This window comes from Castor canadensis, chromosome 13 (genome assembly GCF_047511655.1).
Source record: "Castor canadensis chromosome 13, mCasCan1.hap1v2, whole genome shotgun sequence".
In the NCBI taxonomy this organism is placed as follows: domain Eukaryota; kingdom Metazoa; phylum Chordata; class Mammalia; order Rodentia; family Castoridae; genus Castor; species Castor canadensis.
This window is the reverse complement of record NC_133398.1, coordinates 38,258,299-38,285,851: the sequence shown is the minus strand read 5'-3', so window position 1 is coordinate 38,285,851 and position 27,553 is coordinate 38,258,299. Positions and strand designations below refer to the sequence as shown.

Below are 27,553 nucleotides of genomic sequence, written 5' to 3'. Positions count from 1 at the left end.
GATCTGTAGGATTTGCAAGGTAGTTTAAGGCGTTTCAGAGGTTTGTGAAGACGGGCGAATCTGGGTAGTGGGTTTTCAAGTTTGTGGGATTGGGCGATTTCTGAAGCCTACGTTGTGCTGTGGGGTCTGGAATGGGCAACAAGAGTCATATCTGTTCCTGCTGAGGTGGGTCAGAGAGGAGATCTGTGACTCTTACGAATATAAGAATTGATACAGGATTAAGGAGGCTGAAGTTGAACTATTTAACAGTTACACGTTCTGGAATTTAGTTTTTGAGTCCTCTCCAGCCTTCCCACAAGGAGATGCAAGCAAGGGAGGGCGTTGCTTCCCAGATACCGGCAGAGGGCAGTACAGGGACACTTGCCGAACAAGTAAATTTGGACTCAGAGCCAATCTGGGGCCTTTCTTAAAAGCAGACGCAATTGGTCAGACCAAATTAAGTTTTGGAAGACTTGTGATTCTTTAGGCTATGTGAGTAGTTAACTTAAACTAGTCTAGTCAACGCCAATGATGTGCTAAGTGCAAAAAAAAAAAAAAAAGAAAAAAGAAAAAAATGAATTTTTCTGCCTTTTATTTAGACAGTGATAAATATACCTATATAATCCTAAATAAAGTTGGAAGGGTTTTGTGTAGTGAAAAAAACTCAGTGTTTGGGCGGGGCGCTGGTGGCTCATGCCTGTAATCCTAGCTACTCAGGAGGCAGAGATTAGGAATATCGTGGTTCAAAGCCAGCCTGGGCAAATAGTACTCGAGACCCTATCTTGAAAACACACATCACAAAAAGGGCTGGCAGAGTGGCTCAAGGTGAAAGCCCTGAGTTCAAGCCCCAGTACCACAAAAAAACCCTCAGTGTTGGAAGCAATCTGGATTGGTCTCTGAACTTTGGATATTTACTGATTATATGGATTTGGGTAAATTATTTGATTTATTAAAAAAAAATAATAAACCTTAAACCAGCCCTAGGCAAATAGTTTGAGAGACCCTATCAAAAAATCCATCACAAAAAAGGGATGGTGGTGTGGCTCAAGCAGTAAGAGCATCCGCCTAGCAAGCCCCAGTGCTGCCAAAATAAATTAGTAAATAAACAGATAAATAAACTTTAAGGCTGTCATGGTGGTCATACCTATAATGCCAGGGCACTGGAGAAACTGAGGAAGGATGGAGAGTTGGAGGCCAGTATGGGCTACTTAGCAAAACCCTGTCACTCCCTTTCCCCCTACAAAAATAATTTAATTTTAGAATAAATTTTTTTAGATTTACAGAAAATTTATGAAGATAATATAGTTTCCATTTAGACCCCCACCTAGTTTCCCCTATTATTAACATTTTGCATTATATGGTTCATTTGCTTAATTAATGAACTAATATTGATACATTATGCTTGATGAAAGTTCACATTTTATACAGATGTCTTTAGTTTTTACCTTATGTCTTTTTTCTGGGTCAGGATCCAGGTTAGTACACCACATATAGTCATCATGTTTCCTTAGGCTTCTCTTGGCTGTGCAGTTCCTCAATCTTCCTTGGTTTTGATGACCTTGATAGTTTTTGTTTTGAGACAGGGTCTCACCTTGCAGCCCAGGCTGGCCGCAAACTCTCCATCCTCTTGCCTCAGCCTTCAGAGTGCTGGAATTCCAGGTGTGGGCCTCCATATCCTGATTCCCTTTTAAAGAAATTACATTTCAGGTAAAAGCCCATATATACTCCTCCTTAATCTCATTCTCTTCTCCTGTTCCTTCTTTACCTCTGACCCCACAAGTAACCACTATGAGCCAGGTGCCAGTGGCTCACGCCTGTAATCCTAGCTACTCAGGAGGCAGAGATCAGTAGGATCACCGTTTAAAGGCAGCCTGGACAAATAGTTCAAGAGAACCTACCTTGAAAATACCCAACACAAAAAAAAAGGCTGATGGAGTGGCTTAAGTGGTAGAGCACCTGCCTAGCCTTGAGTTCAAACCCCAGTACCACACACACACAAAAATTAACCACTAGGCAGGTTGATATTTATTTTCCTTATGCATTGTTATATATACCTGTGTCCACTGCACATATGTCTAGGGGCAGAATTGCTGAGTCACAGGGCATGTGTAAATTCAGTTGCAATACATATTGGCAGCATGTTTTCCAAAGAAATTGTAGCAGGTCCAACAGCAATATATATTTAGTTATTCCACATCTTTGGCAAATCTTTTTTTGGCAGTATTGAAGTTTGAATTTAGGGCCTCACAGTTGGCCTGAGCCACCTCTACCACCTGAGCCACACCTCTAACCCATTTTGCTCTGGTTATTTTGGAGATAGGGTCTCACAAACTATGTGCCCAGGCTGGCTTCTAATGAGATCCTCCTGATCTCTGCCTCCCAAACAGCTAGGATTACAGGTGTGAGCCACTGGTGCCCTGAATGCCTGATAATCTCTCTGTGCTTTGAATCAGAATCAACAGCTCTGTTGTTCCTGCCAGTTGGGTGTAACTGCCTCTAGATAGTTGAGTTTGCCCATTTACTCAGGTTTATAAAGAATTTGGGCTTTCTTGTAGGATTTTTTTCTATTATACCCTCTGTCCTTATCAGCATTCTGCGATGTAAATTAGCCTTCAGCTTCTCCTGGCAGCCACTGCCTTTGTTTTTGTCCATATTGCTACTTGGGAAATTTTGGCTTCCATCTCAAAAGACAGGTGTTTTGTATAGTTTATTTGCAGATTGTTCCTTTACAGAAGTGATTATGTAACTTTTGTCCCTAATACAGGCCCACCCAAACAGCCTTCCTGTTTTTGTAGATAGAATCTCAGCAATGAAACAGACTTTCTCTATTTTCATTGTTTTTCTTATTGTTTTGTTTTGTTGAGACAGTGTCTCTCTATGTAGCCCAGGTTGATTTTGAACTCAGAATCTTCCTCCCTCAGCCTCCCAAGTGCTGAGATTACAGGTGTATACCACCACCTCAAGCTGTTTTACTGTAACTGAGATGTAAATTGGGGGGTCATCCTTTCTTTTGAGATCAAATACTATTTCATATAGAGCTTTACTTCATATTAAGTAGGAAATCCAGTGTCATTCTAGAGCATTCTGTGAATTGTAGGCTTGGGAGGAGCTTAATTTTCTTTGACCTTTTTTTTTTTTTTTGAATGTCATGCCGCTAATCATGCAACTGTTAATGGGTGAAAACACTAAGCATAGACATAGCATCGCTCCTCTCTGCCACCTACTGACACAAATATGACACAGCAGCGCCTCTATGGGCATTTTTTTTTTTTTTTTCCAAATGGAACTGTTTCACAAATTTGCATGTCATCCTTGCACGGGGGCCATTGAATCTTCTCTGTATCATACAAATTTTAGTGTATATGCTGACAAAGCAAGCACCCATTCTTGGTTTTTTTTTAATTCAACAAATTAATGCTGAATTTGAAGTGACTGAAGAATTACCCTCTATGAATAGCCTACATAAAATGATTACAGGTGATGGCTGGGCGCCATGGTTTACACCTGTAATCCCAGCTATTCAGGAGGCTGAGGAGGATCTCAGTTCTAGGCCAGCCTGGTCAAACATGTTAGTGAAACCTCATCTCAACAAATAAACTGGGCATGATGGAACGTGTCTGTAATCCCAGGTATGTAGGAGGTGTAAATAGGGGAATCTTGGTCCCAGGGCTGACCCTGAGTAAAAATGTCAGATCCTATCAGAAGAATAACTAAAGCATAAATGAGCTGGAGGCATGACTCAAGTGTTCGATTACCTGCCTAGCAAGTGTGAGGCCCTGAGTTCAAACCCTAGTACCGCCAAAAAAAAAAAATTACAGATGAGATTTTTTTCATTTAATATTTTTAGCAGTACTGGGGTTTGAACTCAGGGCTTCCTGGTTGCAAAGTAGGTGCTATACCCCTTGATCCACACCTCCATTCGTTTTGGTCTGGTTATTTTGGACATGGGAGGTCTCTCAAACTATTTGCTTCTAACCACGATCCTCCTGATCTCAGTTTCCCAAGTAGCTAGGATTGTGGGTGTGAGGCACTGGCACCTGGCTGAATTTTTTTGTTTTTTGTTTTTTTGAGACAGGGTCTCACTATATAGTCCAGACTGGCCTGGAACTCACTATATAGCCCAGGCTGGCCTCCAACTCAGGATCCTCCTGCCTCTCCCTCCCTGAGTGTTGGTATTGCAAGGATGTACTGCCACGTCTGGAAGAATATGTCTTCTTTCTTTTTTTTTTTTTTTTCACTACTGGAGCTTGAACTCAGAGCCCCACGCTCTACCACTTGAGCCACTCCACCAGCCATTTTTTCTGTTGGATGTTTTTGAGATAGTGTCTCATGAACTATTTGCCTGGGCTGCCTTTGAACCTTGATCTTCCTGATCTCTGCCTCCTGAGAAGCTAGAATTACAGGTGTGATCTACCAGTGCCACACTAGAACATTTTCAAAGAAATTGAGGAAATACTAATACAGCACAACCCAAAGTAGAATTTGCTAGGATGTATTACAACTGATGGTGGCAAAAATATATGTAAATCAGAAAAAAGACTTGATTCAACATATTTGCAAGACTTATGAAAATTGTAATTTGTTTAAATTGTATGGTTAGTAATTATAGAAAGTCCTTGGTCTGGTGGGTTGGCAATGGTAAATTTTTATTACAATTTTTTGAGTAAAAATCAGGAGAAGCATTTAATAGAATTCATAATGAGCATGAGTATCTGGCAGTATGTAGCTATCTGTGTGAAAAAACATTTTTTAAATGAGATATATAGAGCTGGGTGCCAGTGGTTCACCCTGTCATACTGGCTTCCCAGGAGGTAGAGATCAGGAGAATCACAATTGGAAGCCAGTCTCGGGCAAATAGTTCTGGAGACCCTATCTTGAAAATACCCAACACAGGGCTGATGGAGTGGCTCAAGTGGTAGAGTTCCTGCCTAGCAAGCATGAGGTCCTGAGTTCAAAACCCCAGTAGTACTGCCTCTACTCCTGAGTACTGGCTTCTCAAAAAGAATTTTAGCCTTCTCATTAGTAAACAAAAAAATTCAGTTATTACACTTTGAATGTTATAAGTTGTTTTGTTTTTTTTGTGGGACTGGGGTTTGAATTGAGGGCTTTGCACTTGTAAAGCAGGTGCTCTGCCATCTGAGCCACACCTCTAAGTCCATTTTGCTTTGGTTATTTTGGAGAGGGAGTCTCATAACTATTTCCTCAGGTTGGCCTTGATCCTCCTGATTTCAGCCTCCCAAGTGCTAGGATTATAAGCGTGAACCACTGGCACCTAGTCTTGAACGTTATAAGTTTAAAAATTGTGAAAATCTGTTTCCTCTCTTGTTATATAAACACCTTTTGGTTCACAAAGTCTAAATATTTCCTATCTGATCCTCTACAGAAAAAGTTTGTTGAGCTGGGTGTGGTACCTTATACCTGTAATTCCAGCACTTTCAAGGGGGAGGCAAAAGGATGATGAGTTTGGGCTACATAGTGAGACTCTGTCTCAAAAAACAACAAAAGCAACAAAAAGAGCCAGACAGTCAAAGATCTTTTATTAGCACTCGCATAATAAGTGAAGAGATCTTAAGGCAGGAATGGATTTGGTGCTTTTTTTGGTGAGCCTGGGATTTGAACTCAGGGCTTTGCACTCACAAAGCAGGCACTCTACCACTTGAGCCACATCTTCAGTCTGTTTTGCTCTTGTGAACTATTTGTCTGGGCTTGCCTCAAACTTTGATCCTCCTACTCTCAGCCTCCCAAGTAGATTGAATTATAGGCATGAGCCATTGGCACCCTGCATGGATTTGGTGCTTTTAAGGAAGATGAAGAAGGTCAGTGTGGTTAGACCAAGATAAGAAATGGACTATAGGGAGAGGACTAGTAGCACCTAGGCCAGGTATCTCGTGTGCCTCTGGCATCTATTATGGTGCCTAAATTCCAAAGATAATCTATCTTGTTTGTAAAGGGTTTTACCATTCATGTTTTCATATCTGCTGTCTTTTGTGTGTGTGTGTGTGTGTGTGTGTGGTACTCTGGTTTTAACTCAGTGCCTGAAGCTTGCCAGGCAAGTGCTCCACCACTTGAACATGCTCTCAGCCCATATCTGCTATCTTTTGACTCCGTGAGCCTGAGATGATGGCTGTGTAGCTGAGGCAACTAAAACTCAGCAGCTTGCTTTGCATTCCATCCTGCTCTGACTACTGCCTCTCTATATACCTTATTTTTGGGTTGTACAAGATGATAAATGAAGTTCAGCCCAACTCTGAATCTGGTACACTGTATTTTGTAAAGTTGGAAGGCTGATTCAGCACTTATTTTGCTGTTTTATGCTACTCTTTGGTGATATCTTGGGAAAATTTGGCAAAAGAAAGCTTTAGGGTTCATCTAAAACTTCCAGTTATCCATCATAGCAATTATCTAAGACTAGATTCATCCTCCCTAGACTTAAACGTAGAAAGAGGGGTATATATTTCTGTCTATTCATCATCTTTTTTTGTGTGAGTGTGGTACTGGGGTTTGAACTTAGGGCCTCATGTTTGCTAGGCAGGCCACTGTGCCAGCACTGAGATGGAGTCTTGTTTTGTTGTCCAGGCTGACCTCAACTCTTGGGCACATACCAACTGAGTCCAGGTTTTGAGGCTCTGGTTTTCTTTTCTTTTTTCTTTTTTGGAGGGGCTGGGATTTGAACTCAGGTGTTCACACTTGGAAAAGCAGACCCTCTACTGCCTGAGCCACACCTCCAGTCCATTTTGCTGATGTTATTTTGGCGATGGGAGTCTCATGAACTATTTGCCCAGGCTGGCCTTAAACCACAAACCTGATTTCAGCCTCCCAAGTAGCTAGGATTACAGGTGTGGGTCACAGCATTAGCTGAGGCACTGGATTTCTATCACTGTTTGAATTGTTTCTGATGATACACTTAACTCCTTGATGAGTGTAACTGTTTCTGGTCAACTGCCTGGAGACAGAGGACTTTATTGTCTTCTTCCGCTGAACTATCTCTTGACTGGGAAACTTGGAGCCTACATCATAACCTTCAGGCAGTGACTCTTGCTCTTTTTAGCACATCTTTACCACCCAGGCTCATTCCTCCCTAGCATATGTAATAAGAAAATAGGCATTATGTTTTCAATATGTACCAGGTTATTTAAATACATTTCTTCATTTAAACCTCAAAAACATCTTACGAAGTAGATACTATTATTACTCCCTGAGAAACAGATTAAATAATTTGCCCACTGTCACAGATACCAAAGCTAAAACTTAAATCCACATGTGGTAGGCAGATTTCTAAGATGATCCTTGTAATGTTCTTGCACATGAGTGTGACATGCTTCTGATAAAGAGGACACATTAAAAATGACGGTCTGTGATTAGGTTACAAAAGATGATGTCTATTTTGTCAGGAGACTGACAATTGCCTTCTTAGTTTGTATGCTTTGATGAAGCAAGCTGCCATGTTGGAGAGGCCCATGTGATAAGGGCCTAACACTTGTCAGGCAGAGACAGGAGGTTCTTAAGTTCAAGGCCAGTCTGGGCTACATAATTAGTTCAAACCCAACCTGAGCTATATAGAGTGAACCCTGTATCAAAGAGACAAAACAAAGAAAAAAAGAAAGGTAATGCACTTAGATGAATCTGATTGACTTCAAGGTTCATGCACTTTAAAATTATACTAGGTTGTTTCTCATTATTCTGTTTCCAGGTGCAAAGTGACTTACTGTCCTTCACTGGATGGCCTCTGCATCCTCTAAAAGAATCTTTGGTTTCATAAGAGCTCTGTTGTGTCTAAATTTAGTCCCAGAATCTAGAAGTTCAATTCCTTTTTAGTTAATTGTTCTTATGGTTTACAGAGCTGGGTTAAATAGCTACGTATTCCAACCCTCAGCAGCCCAGGGAATGCCTATTGTCTTTGGGGTCAGGCACATCTCTTGACTAGGTTGGCTCAGTTACCTTGCTCAAAATCTTCCTCAGGGTCTTGCTGCAAATTTGGATTAATACTGGGGAGGTCATCTTCTTTCTTTCTCCAGGCTCTTAGCTATAACATTTGGAGTGTCACTCTCTCATAACACTTATTCCAGTGAGAGGAAACGTGTGGTCGCTTAGTTTGCTTTTGGAGGGCAAAGACCCTTCCTGGGTCTGACAAGCAGAATTCTAAGGGGACCAAGAGCTTGTCAACACTGAAATCTGAGCTGGACTAATGAGGCCAAGCAAAGCATCTACTTAAGTGGTGCTCAACCCTAGCAATACTTTAGAATCACCTGGGGAACTTTAAAAACAATGCTATACAAGAGCTATTTCAAACCAATTAAGTCATAACTTGGGAGTGGTACTGATGGGTCTAAATATCATATTGTGTATCTTATTACTTTCTGCTTTTTTCAGTTTTCCACATGTGCATGCATCATTTTGCCAGAACTTCTCTGCTTAAAATGCCCCTCTCTTCCATCTTTCATTCAGTTATGGTCTGATTTCTAACTACTAGACACTATTCCAGACATTGGAAATACAAGGATAAGCATGGAACTAGGTCTCAGATATTAGACCTTATACTCCATCATTTTTTCCCTCTTCCCTTTTATTTTGATGGGACTAGGGTTTGAACTCAGGGCTTCACACTTGCAAAGCAGGCACTCTACCGCTTGAGTCACGCCTCTAGTCCATTTTGCTCTGGTCATTTTGGAGATATGTGTGTGTGTGTCTTGTGAACTACTTCCCCGGGCTGACCTCGAACCACAATCTTCCTGATCTCAGCCTCCCAGGTAGCTAGAATTACAGCATGAGTCACCAGCGCCTAAAGCTTGTTTTATTCTTTTGCCCTCACTGCTAATTAAAAACTTACTTTGACTGTGTGTGGTAGGTCACACTTATAATCCTAGCCCTCCTTCTACCTGAAGCTTGAGAATCAAGAGTTCCAGGGCAGCTGGGCTACATAGGGAGACCCTGTGTCAAAATTAAAAGGAAAGAAAACAAAACAAATTTATTTTGTCATATGGTACGACCTTATTAAATCATTAAGGGTAAGTACCCTGTCAGCTGTAAGGGCTAACTTCTTTAAGGAAGTCCAACAGAAATTCTTCAATGAAAAGAATCTGGTTTTCAGTGGAAGCCCCACCCACGTGGGAGGAGCAAAGGGCTTCATTCCCGCCTCCCACAGGTGGAGGGTAAGCCCCGCCCATCTGCGCGTTAAGCCCTGCTAAAGGGCGGAGCTGTATTCAGTCGCGCACGTAAGTGAAGCGGCAGGGACACCGCCTCCTACATGTTCGCGAGGGGTGGGGTCTGAAGACTGGGTGTGAGTTGATTGGCTAAGGGGGCGGGGATCCACAGCTTGGCTCCTCCCAAGTGCTCGCACAGATCCCAAGTGGAGTGACGGGAGGGAGTCCCTATCGCTGCTGCCTCCAGCTATGGCGCCTTGTTGCCGCGCCCAGGCTCCCGCTTGCTTGCAGCTACTCAGCGCTATCCTGGGTCGGCTCAGGCGGTGAGAACTGGGGCGGATGCGAGGGAGCGGCGGGACACTGCCGGTGACAGAGGCCATGTGGAGCTGCCAGACCTGTGGGACATCGGATAAGTGGAGCCGCCGTGGCACCTGCTGAGAGAAAAGAGGGAGCGGCCCGGTGCGGCGGCGCGCGGCGGAGGCTCGTCCGCTCCTCGGCCATGTCACTGCTCTGCGTGCGGGGTGAGTGTGCTGACCGCGGAGGGGGTCTCCACTGGTTCCCACGTTTCTGATTAGCGACCGGTTGCCACCTTGCCCAAACTTCACTTCCTATCCGTGTCTTGGGAGACAAAATACATTAATAGTCATTTACAAACCTTTGAAGAGTTTCCCCCACTCTTTGCCCCACAACCCCTACACTATTACAAGGGACTTGCATTAGACATGTGTTAGCGTCGGCCGGCAGGCCCGGGTCCAATAAACAGTGTCAGGGTTCTCTTCTCTTGAGAGCGAATGAATTAGGAGACCGCGGATGGCTGGTGCCTGTCAATCGCACGCAGCCTCCCTTTTTTCTTTCTTCTCCCTGCACCGTAAAACTAGTCCGCCTGGTAGCAGGTTCTTTTCATCACTCCTTGTACGCGTTAGTGGTACAGCTGTCACCTCCCTTCTTATTTATTGTATTTCTTGGTTTGCACTTTGCGATTGCTTGTCTTGCTTGTCCCTGAACCTCAGCCTGTAGTCTAGGCTAAAATTATTTCTCATATTCCTCTTGGAAGGGAGTGTTGGCTTCTCTCCTTTGGGAGCCTAGGCTGGCCTCGCACTCGCGATTCCCCTGCCTCAGCTACCTGAGTGCTGAGATTACAGGCATTTTAAAACAAGAGTTTTGGGCCTGATTTAGTAGAAGGTCAATGCTGGGTTTTGAATGAGTATAAGGACAGTGATTTTAGAGAGCTTATCTGAACACAAAATGCAGGCTTTGGATTACTGCTTGAATTTGGTCTTGGGACATTCAAGTTACAGCCTTTGTTGAACACGGTGGGATAAGGTGGCTTGATTGTGAGAAAGCACTTATCCACTCTAGCCTTTACCAGAGCCTTTTCTTGGTACATTTTACTGGATAGTTAGGAGTTCATGTTTCTTTTGGCGGTATAGATTAGAGACGTTGTTTGTGATCTCTCTAATACCAGTGTTTCCTCCAGCAGCTGGCAAATGGAACTGCATTGCCTTGTTCTCTTCTACTGTTTTGTTAAATCTGCATTAACCCCAAATGGGATCTGGTTATTTCCGGGGATTATGAGACACACAGTTTTTCTTCTTTCATGGTTGATTTTTTTCATTAATGAGAATTTTGCTTTGGTTTCAGTAAGACATTTTCTCTCAGCAGCTGGGAGTCTATTTATTCTTTTAGATCCCTGGTGCTGAGTAGCAGGATTTGGGAGAGGATAGGTTTTGCAATGTTGCTTGGACAGTTTTGTTAATTCTCTACTGCCACTCCATATTACAGAGATAGACCTTATGAAAGACTCTTCAGGCAGGAGCACTTTTAAATCAGAAATTCCTGTTTAACTGAATTTAAATACCTTCAGAGAAGGAGCTGCTGCTGTTTTCATTTGTTTTAATATCAGGAGCTTTCATTGTCTGGAAATTCTGCTCTTAGGCTAACCTTTTTCCCATTTATTTATTTAATATGGTGCTGGGGATTGAGCCCAGGGCCTCAAGCATGCACTTTACCACTGAGCTACATCCTCAGCCCCTCTTTCCCTTTTTAATGTAACATTAGTCAAGTTTTTCATCTCTCGAACCTAAGGAAAATAGAGGCCAGCAAGTCATTGTCTTTTTGAATAGGGAACCAAAAAAAAAAAAAAAAAAAGAGAGAGAGAGAACCTGAGAATTTTAATTACTGAAATAAGCAGCTACCTTATATGCAGATACATTAATAATGGCAAAGTATTCATCCTGGGAAAACTTATAGAAATGGATTAAAATAAGTATTTCTAAAGTGACATTCCTTGGAGTGTATTTTGACAGGAATATTATTCATGTTTTGAAAGCAGCCTATATATGATACTGTATAACAACTCAAATTCAATTCATCCTGGAGTAGAGTTGAGTTAGAAATGCTTTCCATATAGTAAAGTTCAAACAATAGGTAACTTGATGTAGAAATTGGCACTGGTATTGATTTAATGATCTCCAAATATCTTATTCAAGAAATCATTTCCTTGGTCTAACACCTTCATTCGTGCCTTATTGCCTCCAGGTTAAATTTAGGCTCTCAATATTCTGACTTCATTGTTTTTTGAACCAGTATTCTTGCTTGGGCTTATATGAGCTAGCACTAACTTTGTTCATTCCTTCTTCTGCTTTGTTCTGCACTTGTAGCTCACTCTTTCCTATTTTTTGCTTATCTATAATGTATCCTAACTTTCCCAGTTTATAGTCTATTTTTTTTTTAAACTTCCTCAGTCCACAGTGATCTCTTTTTTTAAACTCTTAGAGCACTTGTGGTCTGAACAGTGTCACTAATTTGGCAACAAATCATATACTGGCTCCCACTAGTCTTGTAGTGTTATGCTTATGGTGACCCAGAGCAAGGACATAATAGCATTGGTCAGACCAGATCTGGAACTGTGTTCAGCTGGAGTATTTCCTTATAAGAGGCACATTAAGAAAATAGATTAAGAGGAAATTAATTTTTTATTTTTTGAAGAGATCGATTAGACTAATGAAGGGCATAGATGACATTTGAAAATGTGAGTTTAGTTGTTAAGAAGATTTAAAAGGGAGAGGATCCTAACAGTAGATAAAAATAGTTTTTAAACCTCTTATCATTTTGTTGCTCCAGAGGATAGAACTAAGACTAGAACTGTCCTGGTGGCTCATATCTATAATCCTATCTACTTGGGAGGTTGAGATGGGGAGGATCAAGGTTCAAGGCTAGCCCAGGGAAATAGTTCCTGAGACCCTATCTCCAAAATAACTAGAGCAGCTGGGTGCTGGTGGCTCACATCTGTAATCCTAGCTACTCAGGAGGGAGAGATCAGGAGGACTGAGGTTCAAGGTAGTTTGAGAGACCCTATCTTGAAAATATCCAATGCAAAAAATGGCTGGTGGAGTGATTCAAGTGGTAGAGCACCTGCCCAGCAAATGTGAGGCCCTTAGTTCAAACTCCAAAACCACCAAAAAAAAAATAATAATAATAACAGCAAGAGCAAAATGGACTGGAGGTGTGACTCAAGAGGTACAGAGTTTCTGCTTTGCCAAGTACCAAGCCCGGAGTTCAAACCCTAGTCCCATCAAAAACAAAACAAAAAACTGAGATAGTGGACCAATGGCTTAAAATTATAGGAAATCAGATTTTACTTTAACATAAAGAAGAATTTAGGATTGGGGATGCGGCTCAGTGGTAGATTGCTTGCTGAGTATGAACAAGGCCCTGAGTTCAATCATTGCCTCGTGATCAATCCCCAACACCGGGGAAAAATAAAAAGAACAAAAGAACACAGTATTTCTTGTATTTTAAAAACAAACAAAAGGGTGTTTTTAGCAATGGTAACTGGACCAAGTTGATTTATGTTGTGACTTGCTCTTAAAAAGACTATGATTTATTGTCACTAATCAGCCATCCAATTAACTGAAAGGATGCAGCTGGGAAATTCTTAGAAGGTGAACTTCAGTAGCTTTAGTATTTATAGGATACTCAGGACACATATTGATTAGAGCTTGATTCTACTCAGGGAAACCCCAAGATATATTTTAGTTTACAGCCTGTGCGGCAAGTAGGAATGGTTTTAGAGATTCCAGGTATAGGATAGATTAGTCAGTACTGCTCATTTTCTCCCATGGCATTATTATCTTCTGTCTCTAACTCCTTGCTGCATGTTTCCACCATGTTATGGTTCTAGTAGTTATTGTCCTTACAGGTAGAATTGCTATTGGGTTCCTTTCACTTAACTGTGGCGTCAGGAAGTTTATTGTGCCTTGTCTCAGCCAGGCAGCAGTGGAGGAGGAAAGGACCAATTTCCTCTGCCACAGCTATTGTCATAAACTCTTCCTTATATGCAGCACATCCTCTAATTTCTTAGTTTCTAATAGTGGAGTTTCTGTAAGAGTTGGGCTCTTTAGTCCAATATGCTAGATCCTATTTATCTATGCTATGTATTTTAGACTTTGCTATATGAGTTTGTTTAAAGTTTGGGCTGTGTGTCATTAGTAAATATTTGTTGAGTACCATCTCTGTGTTTCTTTATGATATAAATCTGTTAGATAAGAGACCATGGAATCTACATGGATTTTGAAAATGTCTCCTTAGGACTGTTGTAGCAGGGAAATAATTACAGTTTCCTCCCTCCCTCCCTTCCTTTCTTTCTGTGTTGGAGATTGAATCTAGAACCTCACATATGCTAGGTTAGTACTCTACCACTGAGCTACATCCCCAGCCCTCTTTTTCTAACATTTTGCTTTTGTTTTTTAAAATAAATATTTAAATGAATTTTATTAGGAGTCTTTTACTGTCTATGGGGATATTTAGAAAAGTTATCCAAAACTTGGAAATAGGCAAAATGGATTACTGGATGGCTTCTCTTGTTTGTTTTTTTGAGACAGGGTCTTGCTGTGTCACTCAGGCTGGCCTTGAACATGTGTTCTGTGCCATTAGGCTTGGCTAAAGCACGGTTCTTTGTTTGGGAGGTATTTTATACATGCATTGTGTTTGTAGTGCTGGGGGGAGCCAAGGGTCTTGTGCATATTAGGTAAGTGCTGTATCACTGACCAACATCACTAGTCCTATTTGTATATTTTGAAAAACTTTTTGTTTCTTTCCTTTTTTTTTGCTATACTGGGGTTTGAACTCAAGGTGTACACCTTGAGCCACACTCCACTAGCCCTTTTTTGTGATGGGTTTTTTCGAGATAGGGTCTCGCAAACTATTTGCCTGGGCTGGCTTCAAACCTCGATCCTCCTGATCTCTGCCTCCTGAGTAGATAGGTTTGTAGGTGTGAGCCACTGGCACTCTGCTGAAAAACGTTTTTAATTGCTTCTGGACTTGGTGGTTCAAGCTTGTAGTCCCAGCTACTCAGGAGCTGACTACCATCCAGGGCAAGAATAGAACATTATGGGACTGGAGGTGTCCTCAAGTAGTTAGAGCACCTAGCAAGTACAAGGCCCTGAGTTCAAATCCCAGTACCACCACCACCACCAAAAAAACCCAACCAAACAAAAAACCCAAAAAACACCTAGAGCATTACCAATACTGCAAAGGCCCGTAGACCCATCTCATCTTTTGTCCCACTCTTCACTCCCTCTCTTCTTCTCAGAGGTTACCACTTTCTTTACTCTAACACCATAGATTAGTTTTACCTGTTTTTTTAAATTAATAAACTTTATTTATTCATTTATTTTATGGTGCTAGGGTTTGAACACAGAGCCTTGTTCATGCTAGGTAAGCACTCAACATTTTTTTTAAATTTTTTTTTTATTATTCATATGTGCATACAATGCTTGGGTCATTTCTCCCCCCTGCCCCTACCCCCTCCCTTACCACCCACTCCGCCCCCTCCCTCTCCCCCCTACCCCCTCAATACCTGGCAGAAACTATTTTGCCCTTATCTCTAATTTTGTTGAAGAGAGAGTATAAGCAATAATAGGAAGGAAGGAACAAGGGTTTTTGCTAGTTGAGATAAGGATAGCTATACAGGGAGTTGACTCACATTAATTTCCTGTGCATGTGTGTTACCTTCTAGGTTAATTCTTTTTGATCTAACCTTTTCTCTAGTTCCTGGTCCCCTTCTCCTATGGGCCTCAGTTGCTTTTAAGGTATCTGCTTTAGTTTCTCTGCGTTAAGGACAACAAATGCTAGCTAATTTTTTAGGTGTCTTACCTATCCTCATATCTCCCTTGTGTGCACTGGCTTTTATCTTGTGATCAAAGTTCAATCCCCTTGTTGTGTTTGCCCTTGATCGAATGTCCACATATGAGGGAGAACATAAGATTTTTGGTCTTTTGGGCCAGGCTAACCTCACTTAGAATGATGTTCTCCGATTCCATCCATTTACCAGAGAATGATAACATTTTGTTCTTCTTCATGGCTGCATAAAATTCCATTGTGTATAGATACCACATTTTCTTCATCCATTTGTCAGTACAGACTGATACTTTCAATTTAACCTATCTAATAGGTACTTTATCTTCCAGATAGCACTAACTCAAATGAGTCTAACAATTTTCCTTCCTTTCTTTGCATTTTCTTCCTCAAGTTAGAAGTGTAAAATGACTTTCTGTTTCCTGGCCTGGATTAATAGATGTCATAAAGCTGGAGGAGGAACATTAATACTGTTGATTTTTGTTTGTTTTGGTGGTACTGGGATGTGAACTCAGGGCCTTGTGCTTGCTAATTACTGTTTTTTTTTTATATTACTTTATTTACTTTTTTTTTCATTTTTCTTTTATTATTCATATGTGCATACAAGGCTTGGTTCATTTCTCCCCCCTGCCCCCACCCCCTCCCTTACCACCCACTCCGCCCCCTCCCTCTCCACCCACCTCAATACTAATTACTGTTTTTATATTAAAAATAAGTACTCAATTACTCAGCAACATTTTGCTAGATACTTTTACCATTACTAGTACTGATACCTTAGTCCAAATCATGATCCATCACTCATTTGGGCTACTCCATTAGCCTTTTAAATGGGCCCCCTGCTTCCCGTGTTGCTAAACATAGCTTCCCACCTTCAGTCCATTCAACAGGCTATTTGTAAAACATAAATGGGGGAGATAAGTGAGAATGATAGAGGGACTGAATTTAACCAAAATATATTGTAAGCATTTTTATAAGTGTCACAATGTACCCCCAGTACATGATAAAAATAAAATTTAAAAATAAAAAAAACAAGGGCTAGCGGAATGGCTCAAGTGGTATAGTGCCTTCCTAGCAAGCATGAGGCCCTGAGTTCAAACCCCAGTAGTGGAAAAAAAAATTTTTAAACATAATTTACCAAAGTATCACACTCTCATCTAGAACCATTCAGTAGCTTCCACTGTATTTAGAATAACATCCAAACTCTTTAGCATGGCCTATAAGACCTCATATGATTTAGTACCTTCCTACCTCTCCACACTGTTCTTCCTTCCAATCACCCAACCACCCCTTCTTTTTTTCCACCTTGAAATACATGTGCTTCCTTCTTAGTTTACAAACTTTTTTGTTTGTGTTTTTATTTTTTGGTGGGACTGGGGTTTGAACTTGGGAGTCAAAACAGATACTCTACTGCTTGAGACATGCCTCCAGCCCCAAACTTTTTTTGAGATAGGGTCTCACCTGGGCCAGGTTGGCCTGAAACTTGCTATGCAGCCTGGCTGTCCTAGAACTCTCAATGCCCCTGCCTCAGTCTCCTGAGTACTGAGATTATAGGTGTGTATCACCATGTCCATCTTGATACTCGCATTTCCTTATTCACTTTGCCTGAAATACAACATTCAAGATTCAGCTCAAATGTCACCTCTTCTGTGAGGCCTTCCAAGACAAGACAATCTTTTTCCTTCTTCTTCGTCTTCCTTTTTTTTTTTTTTTTTTGCTAGTTCTAGAATCCAGCCCAGTACCTCACACATGCTAGGCAGGTACTCTATCATTGAGATACATCCCCCAGCCTTTCCAGGACATACTATTTCAAATAATTCTCCCACTCAAATTATTCTCAATCTCTTTACCCTACTTTATTTCTTTCAGTGTAATTATCATTATCTGAAATTATATCATCTATTTGATTTCTGCATCTTCCTTTAATAGAATGAAACTTCATTAGAATAGTGAGCTCACTACTCAAATGGTAGAGCACCCTGCTTAGCAAGTATGAGACCCTGAGTTCAAACCCCAGTACCACAAAAAAAATGTTTTTTATATATATGTACATATTTATATATAATAAAGATGATTTCAGTAAATATTTTTGAGTGGCTATATGAAATTTAAAGATGTGGAAATTAAAATTCAAAGGCACAAAACTCATAAGTAGTAGAGCTTATCTATTCGCTAAGTCATGTCTAGACTGTCTAAAACCAAATCCTTTAACACTGACCCTATTTCACATTGGTAAAGCCATACCAACAGTTAGAAAGATGGGCTAGAGTATATGACCAAATAGTCAGAGTCTGAAGTTTAAGATTACAAAAGCAGAATATTAGTCAAAGCAGTGACAGACTCTATGATGTGACCATGGATATGGACAGCTAAAGTGAGGACATCCCTCTCTTAAAAAAAAAATATATTGAACACTTCACGAATTTGTGTATCATCCTTACACAAGGGCCATACTAATTTCTGTATCATTCCAATTTTAGTATATGTGCTGCCAAAGTGAGCACACAACCCTCTCTTTGGCAAGCAGCTTCCTTTTATAGCTTTACAGATGGAAGTCTCCACAAATCTGGCTCATAATAGATAGAAATCAAATAAGTGACCTAGCCCTTTGATTCATCTTTGTCCCACTTTGAATTATATACAAGCAATTATCTTCCCACTGTCCAACTGTCAGGCCCTTCTTGGTTGCTAAGCACATCTTCTCACTCACTGCCCTCTAACCTCTTCTCAACATCACTCACAATGAAACACTATGAAATCAATAATACAAACAACTGCAAGAGGAAATTAATAGTCCAACACAATCCGTAGGCCTATCTGTCTGACCATAGTCCCAAATAAGCATTCAATATACAGGAATAGAGAAGCATAAATAGGAAAAAATAGATTCTTCTTCTGTGGAAATTTATATTTCCTAAAGAGTAAGAATTGTTCTTCCATATTTATATGATTCTTTAAGAGAACATAGTTTGCATATATACACCCTAGCACAAACTCTCTCCTGTCCTATTTTTACCACACTTTTTTAATCACTGTGGGGTTCACCAACACTAAAAAAGTAACTAGTAACTTTTTCCTTTACTTCTATGTGGGCCTCTCTCACATGTTCAGTGGATAGTTGCTTTCAGAGACTACACTTGAAAAATAATATTTCATTGTCACTAAAGAAAACAGAGAGCTGAAATAAAATTTTATTAGTTGAACACAAAATTTTACATTTGTCTAAATTTTTATTCCATTTCCCAGTAATCACTGGGAAATTTTGGATCATGACAAAGCAGGAAATGCAAAGCTGGTTAAGTAGACTTCCTCTTTCAGAGTAGCTCCACCTAGGTATTATATGCAAAAGGAAATAGATTTTTCAAAATCTGTGGGAAAAATGGATTTCACAGGTTTTCTATAGTAGTTCAAATCTTATCAAGAAATTTTATGTTCCCTAATATAAAGCTGGCAGAATGGCTCAAATGGTAGAGCACCTGCCTAGCAAGTGTGAGACCTTGAGTTCAAACCCCAGTACCACAAAAAAACAAACAAACAAACAAACAAAAAACCTTTATGTTAAAGTAAAGCTACTTGAAACCACACAACAGTGAGAGACTGAGATCCAGAGAATCGAAGGGCAAATAGTCCAAAAGACCCCATTTCCAAAATAACCAGAACAAAATATACTGGAGGTATGGCTCAAGCAGTAGAGCAAGAGGCCCTGCGTTCAAACCCCAGCACCATAAATAAAAAAAATCTGATCTAAGTGGCATATGCCTATAATCCTAGCACTTGGGAGGCTGGGGTAAGAGGATGATGAGTTCAAGGCCAACCTGAATTACCTAGTGAGACTCTGTCACAAAAAAAGGAAAAGAAAAAGAAACTTCATATTCAACCAAAATCACCCCTACTATAACTTGAGACCCTCCAATTTCTCTCCCACTTCATCTAGTCTACACTGTTACCAAAATAATAAAATGCATGAAATCAACCATGGTATATTCATACAGTGAGATATTACATAGCAATGAAAATCAATGAACCACTGTTACATGCATCAAGTGGAAGCATCTGGCAAACTTGCTTTTTGTTTGTTTGTTTGTTTTGGGTTTTTTTTTTTTTTTTTTTGGCAATACTGGGGTTTGAACTCAGGGCCTCCATACTTGCTAGGCAGATGCTCCACCACTTGAGCCACTCTACAGCTCTGTTTTTGTGTTGGATATTTTCAAGATAGGATCTGGAGAACAACTATTTGCCCAGACTGGCCTCAAACCACAATCCTCCTAATCTCTGCCTCCTGACTACCTAGGATTACAGGTGTGAGTCATCAGCACTTGGTGCAAACATAATTTTAAGCAAAAGAATGCAGCACCAAAGGAACTCATGCACAATTCCATCCATTAAAAAGTTCAAAACAGGGGTCTGGGAACTTAGATCAGTGGAAGAAAGATCACTTCCCTAGCAAGTTCAAGGCCCTGAGATCAGTCCAGCATGTGGGGGGAGGGGGGCAAAGATGTGTTTTAAGTAGTAGAGTGCTTGCCAAGTGTACTTCAGGCCCTGGGTTCAAGGGTTCAATCCCTAGTATTGAAAGAAAATAAAAAACAGGCCAAACTTTTCACTCAATGTTGCTATGAACCTAAAACTACTCGTAAAAAAAAAATACTTACTTTGAAAGCACATATACTAAAATTGGAACAATACAGAAGAGATTAGCATGGCACAAGGATGACAAGCAAATTCATAAAGTGTTCCATGTTAAAAAAAAAAAGTAAGTTTATGCTGGGTACAGTGATATGCTAAAGTAGACCCAAGCATTGAGGAGGTAGAAGAATTCCTTAGAGTCCAGGAATTTGAGACTAGACTGGGCAACATAGGGAGATCCCACAAAAAATTTTGAGTGCTTGCCATGAAGAAGAACGAAATGTTATCATTCGTTGGTAAATGGATGGAATCGGAGAACATCATTCTAAGTAAGGTTAGCCTGGCCCAAAAGACCAAAAATCTTATGTTCTCCCTCATATGCGGACATTAGATCAAGGGCAAACACAACAAAGGGATTGAACTTTGATCACAAGATAAAAGCCAGTGCACACAAGGGAGATATGAGGATAGGTAAGACACCTAAAAAATTAGCTAGCATTTGTTGCCCTCAACGCAGAGAAACTAAAGCAGATACCTTAAAAGCAACTGAGGCCCATAGGAGAAGGGGACCAGGAACTAGAGAAAAGGTTAGATCAAAAAGAATTAACCTAGAAGGTAACACACATGCACAGGAAATTAATGTGAGTCAACTCCCTGTATAGCTATCCTTATCTCAACTAGCAAAAACCCTTGTTCCTTCCTTCCTATTATTGCTTATACTCTCTCTTCAACAAAATTAGAGATAAGGGCAAAATAGTTTCTGCCATGTGTTGAGGGGGTAGGGGGGAGAAGGAGGGGGCGGAGTGGGTGGTAAGGGAGGGGGTAGGGGCAGGGGGGAGAAATGACCCAAGCATTGTATGCACATATGAATAATAAAAAAAAATTAAAAATAAACAAACAAACAAAAAAAAGTACCAGTCTGATTGCAGAAGGCCCTTGAAAATGGTACCTGAAAATGTAGATCTATTCCTTAGTAGAGAATCTGTGTTAGAGATAAATATTTGGGAGTTGTAGTATTTGTTAGTGTAGACATCTGCTTGAATAAAAATATCTGGAGGAGAAAAAAGAAGCCTATGCTGTAGCTGAGTAACTTCAATGTGTAAAAGTGGGCAGAATATGGTTGATAGGTGTGATTAGAACTACAGGAAAGTGGACAATGTTGTGTCAGTGTCTGCTTCTTCCCAGAGTAGAGTGTTTCAAGGAGTGAACATATAAGAGAGGGGTGATACTGCTTGAGGATTAAGAAAAAAGATGTCATTTGACTGGGGGCATGGCTCAAGTGGTAGAGTGCTTTTTTGTCTTACTGTGTCAGTATTGGGGTTTGAACTCAGGGTTTCACGTTTGCTAGGCAGGCACTCCACCACTTGAACCACACCTCCAGCCCAGTAGAGTGCTTTTGCCTAGCAAGTGCAATGCACTGAGTTTAAACTCCAGTACAAAAACAAATAAACAAACAAAAAAGTCATTGGATTGAAAACTAGAGTAGTTTCCTTGATGAGTATAATATCGTACTGCAGTAGTCGATGAGTATTTGGAAGTTGGAGAAGTAGAATGAGTGAATATAGGCTATTCATTCAGAAGTTTTTTTGTTGTTATTGGAATTGGGGCTTGAGGCAGGCAGGCTTCATGCTTGCAAAGCAGGTGTTGTACTGTTTGAGCCACACCTCCAGTACATTTTGTTCCAGTTATTTTGGAGATAGGGTCTCTCAAACTATTTGCCTGGGCTGGCCTTGAACCAAGATGCTCCCAATCTCAGCCTCCCAAATAGCTAGGATTGTAGGCATGAGCCACTGTGCCCAATCATTCAGAAGTTTTGTAATGAAGAAAAGGGTTGAGAATGGGCTTATCAAGAAATGCAAGTGTCTGGAACCTGAGAAGAAGGAATAAAGAGAGATAACTTGATTTCCCTGTAAGGTAGGATACCAGATTACTAGATCTTACTAGTAAGGTGATGGGAATGATTTAGAGGGCTTGAGGAAAATGCTAAGGGTTTCATTCACCTGTTTATTTTCAACTGTTGTGCTAGGCACTTGGGGGAGAATTATGAGAAAAAAAATCCCTTGTCCTCTTGGAAGTTGTAATGCAGACTAACCAGAGGCAGGCATTAAGCACAGAAGAATTGTACAAATTAAAATAAAATTGCAAATAGGAAAAAATACAACTATGCTATGTGTTATAAAGGAGAGTATGTGTTATGAGAATGTGTGATAGGAGAAAGTTACCTATTCAAGTAAAAACCTTTTTTTTTTGCAGTACTGGGATTTGAACTCAGGGCCTATACCTTGAGCCATTGTGCCAGCGCCCCGCCCCCCAATCCCTTTTTGTGATGGGTTATTTTGAGATGGGGTCTCATGAGTTATTTGCCTGGGCTGGCTTTGAACCTCCATCCTCCTGATCTCTGCCTCCTGAGTAGCTAGGATTACAAGCATGAGCCACCAGTACCCGGCCTCAAAGAAACTTCTCTTGAAGTGAAGATGGTTCTTCTGGAAGAAGAGGAGGCCTTAACCAAGTGAGAGAAGGTGAAGAATATTCTAGGCAGAGGAAATAGTATGTGCAAAGCCCTTGTGATGAGAAGGAAGACCTGAAGGAAGGCAAGGATAGTTGGTATGCAAAGAGAAAAGGAAAATATGGATCAAGACAAGGCAAGGGATAGAGGAATGGTCCAACTATCGGGCCTTGAAGGTCAGTGAAGCATGGAAAGTTAGTAGATACAAGACTGAGATGGGGCAGAAGGACAGAAGTTTGTAAACTTAAAGGACTGGATTTGTAGTTAGGTTTGTTTGAATTCTGAATCCCTGACAACTTTTGGCAAGCATGTGACTGCTAAGCCTTGATTTAAAAATGGAAGTATTGGCGAGGCATTGGAGGCTCATGACTATATTCCTATCTACTTGAGAGTCTGACATAGAGAAGATTGAGTTCTAGGCCAGGCTGGGTAAATAGTTCAAGAGACCCCCATCTCCAAAATAACCAGAACAAAATGGACTGGAGGTGTGGCTTAAGTAGTACAGTGCTTTCCTAGCAAGCAGAAGTTCCTGTGTTCAAACCCCAGGCTCACCAAAAAAGAAAGAAAAAGGGGTTAATATTTGTGCAGTGTACATCATAGAGTTGATGAGAGTGAAAGTTAGATCATGGTGTGAAATTCCTTTGGAGGTTATAGTAAATTTTATTTTTGGAAAGGTCTTTTTTTCTCATGTAGAGACCTAAGTATTTTGAAACTTACAAAGAAAGAGGATATGATCAGTTCCATAAACATTTATTGAGGCCTTGACTATGGGTGGAGAGGCATTGAACCTGTCATCCTGGGCATATAAAAATGGATAAGAAATGGGCCTTGCCCTCAAGTAGCTGAGAACTTAGAAGGAGAGTGGCCCTGTGTACAACTAAGCATGATGCAAGATGCAGTTTGATAATTTCTAAAATAGAGGTAAAAAATAAAATAGATTGTAGAAACTCCATGTGAGGGATCTAAAGAACTATGGAATCAAGTTTCTCATGGTATTGTAAATTGGGATAGGAAATAGAATAATAGCTAGGGAGATGATTTTGGTTTTGAACCTGTTAAATTTGAGACACTAGCAATCTGCTCTTGTGTCAAGGTTGGAAATATGACTTGGGAGATCAGGGTTAGAGGTGTTGATTTGGGCTGTTTTTGAGAGTCTTTTGTGCAGAAAAATGGTGGTAGGGTAAACATGTACTCTTCTTCCTCCTCCTCGTTGTCTGTACTTCATTTAATTGACTTTAAGATGCCCTAAAGTTGAAGGTAAATCATTATTTTGTGTATCATTAATAGAAGAAATACTATTGATTGAAGGCTGACACATCATTGATTGTAAGACACATTTTGGTTTTGAGTTGTTAAAATATGAGAAAATATCACACCATCTGAGAATCAATGAAATATTCATGTCTATCATCTATATATCTTTAAAAAATATGTTAACAGGAGGACAAATGCTATTTTATTATTATTTTTTTTTGCCTTTTTCTTCTTGTGTGTATTGCAGTACTGGGGTTTGAACTCAGAATTTCACACTTGCTAGGCAGGCACTCTACCACTTGAGCCACTCCACCAGCCCTCAAATATGGTATTTTCAAGATAGGGTCTCTCGAACTGTTTGCCCAGACTAGTTTTGAACCACGACCCTCCTGATCTCTGCCTCCTGAGTAGTTAGGATTACAAGTGTGAACCACTGGTGCCCAGAGATGCTCTACCACTTGAGCCACTCTGCTAGCCCTAGTTCTATGCTCTTTATTCCAACTGCAGAAAGAAGGTAAGCCATATATATTTTGGTGGTATTGGGATTTGAACTCTGGGCCTTGTGCTTGCAAAACTAGTGCTCTACCACTAGAGCCACACCTGAAGCCCAGAAGGTAAGTTATTTACACACACACACACACACACACACACACAACTTTAACCACTTGAATTCTAACTTCAAATAATGTGAGATAACTTAAACAGGACCACAGAGTCTCTTACATAATAAGTAATGCTCAATAAACATTTGATTTGTTTTAATGTGTTTATATGTCAGGGATGTAATAACCTGGGCTTCCCAAGTTATTAGTCTTTATTAGTGACTTTTAACAAAGACCAATAAATAGGTTGGGCACAGTGGTGTATGTCTGTAGTCCCAGCTACTAGGGAGAATGAGGCAGGGGGATTCCTTGGGTCCAGGGACTAGTCTGAGTAACAAAATAAGACCCACATCTTTAACTAACAACAAAAAAATTGACACTGGGGGTGTGGCTCAAGTGGAAGAGCATTTTCTTAGCACAGGCAAGACCTTGGGTTCAATCCCCAATACCACCAAAAAAAAAAAAAAACAGTTACGATTTATATGCAGTCTTAACTGTAATGGTTTTAGGCATTAAGTTAAAACATTGAGTGAATTGGATAATATGCTAATTTCTCTTTATGCTTCACTATAGCCTGTAATAGTTGCCTAATTTAAAAAGTAGCAAGTTAGATGGGTAGACCTTGTGCTGTCTATACTATAGAAATCTGATTGTGTATTAATGTAAACTCTGTTCCAACTGAGGTTTATTTATGTAGAAAGCATTTAAAAAGATATATTGAAGATTTGTACGTGCTTAACTATAACCTGGACTGTGTACTTTAGAATTAGTCATCAGCTTTGTTAGTTGGGGTTTGACGTAAGTACTTGTTGTTTGTCTTATGGTTTGCTTCTCGGATAAATTATTTTTTAAAGGACAAGGTATCATATTTGTATTTGTATTCATCAATATCCTCTTTATGTTATATAGTAAAAAGCTATGAAGTAAAGTGGAAGCCTAGTGACATTTAAGACTTTTCAGAAATACAAATGAAAGAAATCTAGTTTTGCAAGTTTAGTTTTGTTTATTACTCTATCCATAGTACCATATTTTATTTAATTATTTTTTGAGGCAGGGTCTCACTATGTAGCCCAGGCTAGGAATGAGCTCTCAATATATTTCAGGCTGAACTCTTTTTATTTTATTTTATTTTTTGGCAGTACTGGGATTTGAATTCAGGCAGTCACTCTACCAGTTGAGCCACACCACCAGCCTTTTTTGCATTATTACCAAGAAGGTCTCACATTTATGTTCGGAGATCCTTCTGTTCATGCTTCTCGTCTAGCTGGGATGACAAGTGTGCACCGCCACGCCTGGTATTTATTGGATTAGATGGAGTTTTGCAAACTTTCCCAGGGCTGGACTAGAACTGAGATCCTCCCAATCTCTACCTCCTGAGTAGCTAGAATTACATATGAGTGGCCACTGCTCCAGCTTGATCTTGAACTCTTGAGCTTTCCACCTCAGCCTTCTGAGTGCTGGGATTGTAGGTATGTACCACCACACCAGCCATACTACCATATTTACAGAATTAAATTTCTTTTTATTTGACTTAGTTCACATGGGCATAAATTGTAGCAATAGCTGTTTCATTTGGTGTGGAGTTGACATTAGTATTGCAGTGAGAATGCTGTGGACTGCCAAAGGATGGGCTTTCAAATCTGAGAATGAATTTCATACTGCACTATTTAGTTAAGTCTGAGACCTTAGACAATTTACTTCACCTGTCTGTGTTGTAATTAATCTGTAAAGTGAAAATTGCACATTCTACTGCAGTGTTTTTTTTCTTTCTAAATTGTTCATTAGCCCTGAAATCAATTAAGATCAGTTAAGTGGATAACCAGAATAAGGAAAGTATTATTTTGTGATACTTGCTTCATAGTGTACACACATATTTGTGTAAGCAGGTGGGAAGTTTGTTGTGATATTAAATATATTTCTTATCATCGGTTAGGTTAAAAGATGCTTGAGAGGTAGGTGTGGTGGTACATACCTATAATCCTAGCACTCAGGAGGATGAGGCAGGAGGATCAAGAATTCCAGGGCTATAATTTTTTTTTAATGTTCCACAAGGTTAAGTGTCTAGCATAGCATCTTTTGTATAGCTAGCCACTGAAAGAAATAAAAGTTTTATTGGATTTCTTGTTACTGTTTTTGTTTTCCAGGATCTGGCTATGTAGCCTAGGAGGGCCTTGAACTTGCTGTGTAACCCAGGCTGTCCTCAAATTCCCAATCCTCCTGCCTTAGCTTTTCTAATTCTTGGATTATAGGTATGGGACCCAGACTGTTCCTGGATATTTTGACCACACTAGATTTAGTTGTATGTGTACACATTATTTTCTTTTTTGTTTCCTTTGTGTATATACACATTTGGTCTTTATTCCCAATGTTATAAAATAAAAGCTGATTCATTTCCTTTTAAAATGTTACTGAGTATAGAAAATTCTTCCTTCCTCCCTTCCCTCCCTTCCCTAATCCCTCCTTTCCTCCCTCTCTCCACCCTTCCTCCCTCTCTTCTTTCCTCCTTTCTTCCCTTCCTCCCTTTCCTTCTGTTTTTCTTCCTTTCTTATACTAGGGGTTGCTATACCCTAGCAATTCCATTTTTTTTTTTTTTTGAGGCAGGGTTTCACTATGTAGCTCAGGCTGGCCTGGAATTTACTAGGTAACCCAAATTGGCCTTGAACTTGTGATCCTCCTGCTTCAACCTCTCAAATGCTGGGATTACAGGCATGTGTTCACTATACCTGGCTCACAATTCCAAATTCTAATTCTTTTTTTTTTTTTTTTGGTGATACTGAGGTTTGAACTTAGTGCCTCACACTTGCTAGGCAGGTGCTCTACCACTTGAGATACTCTGCCAGCCCTTTTTTGTGTTGAGTATTTTTAAGGTCTCATGAACTATTTACCTGAGATGGCTTCGAACCATGATCCTCCTGATCTCTGCCTCCTGAGTAGCTAGGATTATAGGCATGAGTCACTGGCATCTGGTTTATAATTCCAATTCTTGTGCTATGCGCAAGGAGACATGCAGCATTGTTTGTAATGCCAAAAATTTGGAATCTGTCTTAAAGTTCCCTTGTGGATGTGTAGGTAAATAAACTATGTGATCATCAAATAGAACACTAAACTAAGTTAAAAATAAATGAAAGCTATATTTCAATGATGCTATATTTCAATAAATGAAAGCTATATATCAATGATGATAAATCTCAAACCAAAATGCATACAAAAGCAAGTTTCAGATTTGTTATATCATGTATTTAACATTTTGAAACATGCAAATACACACACAGACATATATATAAAACTGAACAGTAAGCCTACCTTATTCACAG

General features: G+C 40.1%; 1 protein-coding gene, 2 non-coding genes and 2 pseudogenes across 14 annotated transcripts in view; 2 read left to right on the top strand and 3 right to left on the bottom strand.

Annotated features, from left to right (window-relative positions):
• Nucleotides 1-27,553, top strand: part of Unc13b (unc-13 homolog B) — a 197,953-nt gene that overhangs the window by 434 nt on the left and 169,966 nt on the right. For 9 of the 12 annotated variants that reach the window (XM_020162100.2, XM_020162099.2, XM_074051533.1 and 6 more), the window contains exon 1: nt 9,308-9,640. The exons of 2 other annotated variants lie outside the window; for them this stretch is intronic. In XM_020162100.2, the coding sequence (XP_020017689.2) occupies nt 9,619-9,640 (22 nt within the window). In that variant the 5' untranslated portion in view covers nt 9,308-9,618. Of the gene's footprint in view, nt 1-5,070; nt 9,641-27,553 lie in introns of those variants that run through there. One more of the 12 variants, XM_074051538.1, reaches the window with a different exon arrangement.
• On the bottom strand, nt 3,122-3,241 carry LOC141416028 (small nucleolar RNA SNORA17; annotated as a pseudogene).
• LOC141415935 (U6 spliceosomal RNA) lies at nt 3,255-3,360 on the bottom strand. The gene has a single exon (XR_012440883.1). It is a non-coding gene; the product is annotated as a U6 spliceosomal RNA (small nuclear RNA).
• On the bottom strand, nt 17,655-17,758 carry LOC141415914 (U6 spliceosomal RNA). Its single transcript, XR_012440866.1, has one exon. It is a non-coding gene; the product is annotated as a U6 spliceosomal RNA (small nuclear RNA).
• On the top strand, nt 19,900-19,996 carry LOC141415936 (U6 spliceosomal RNA; annotated as a pseudogene).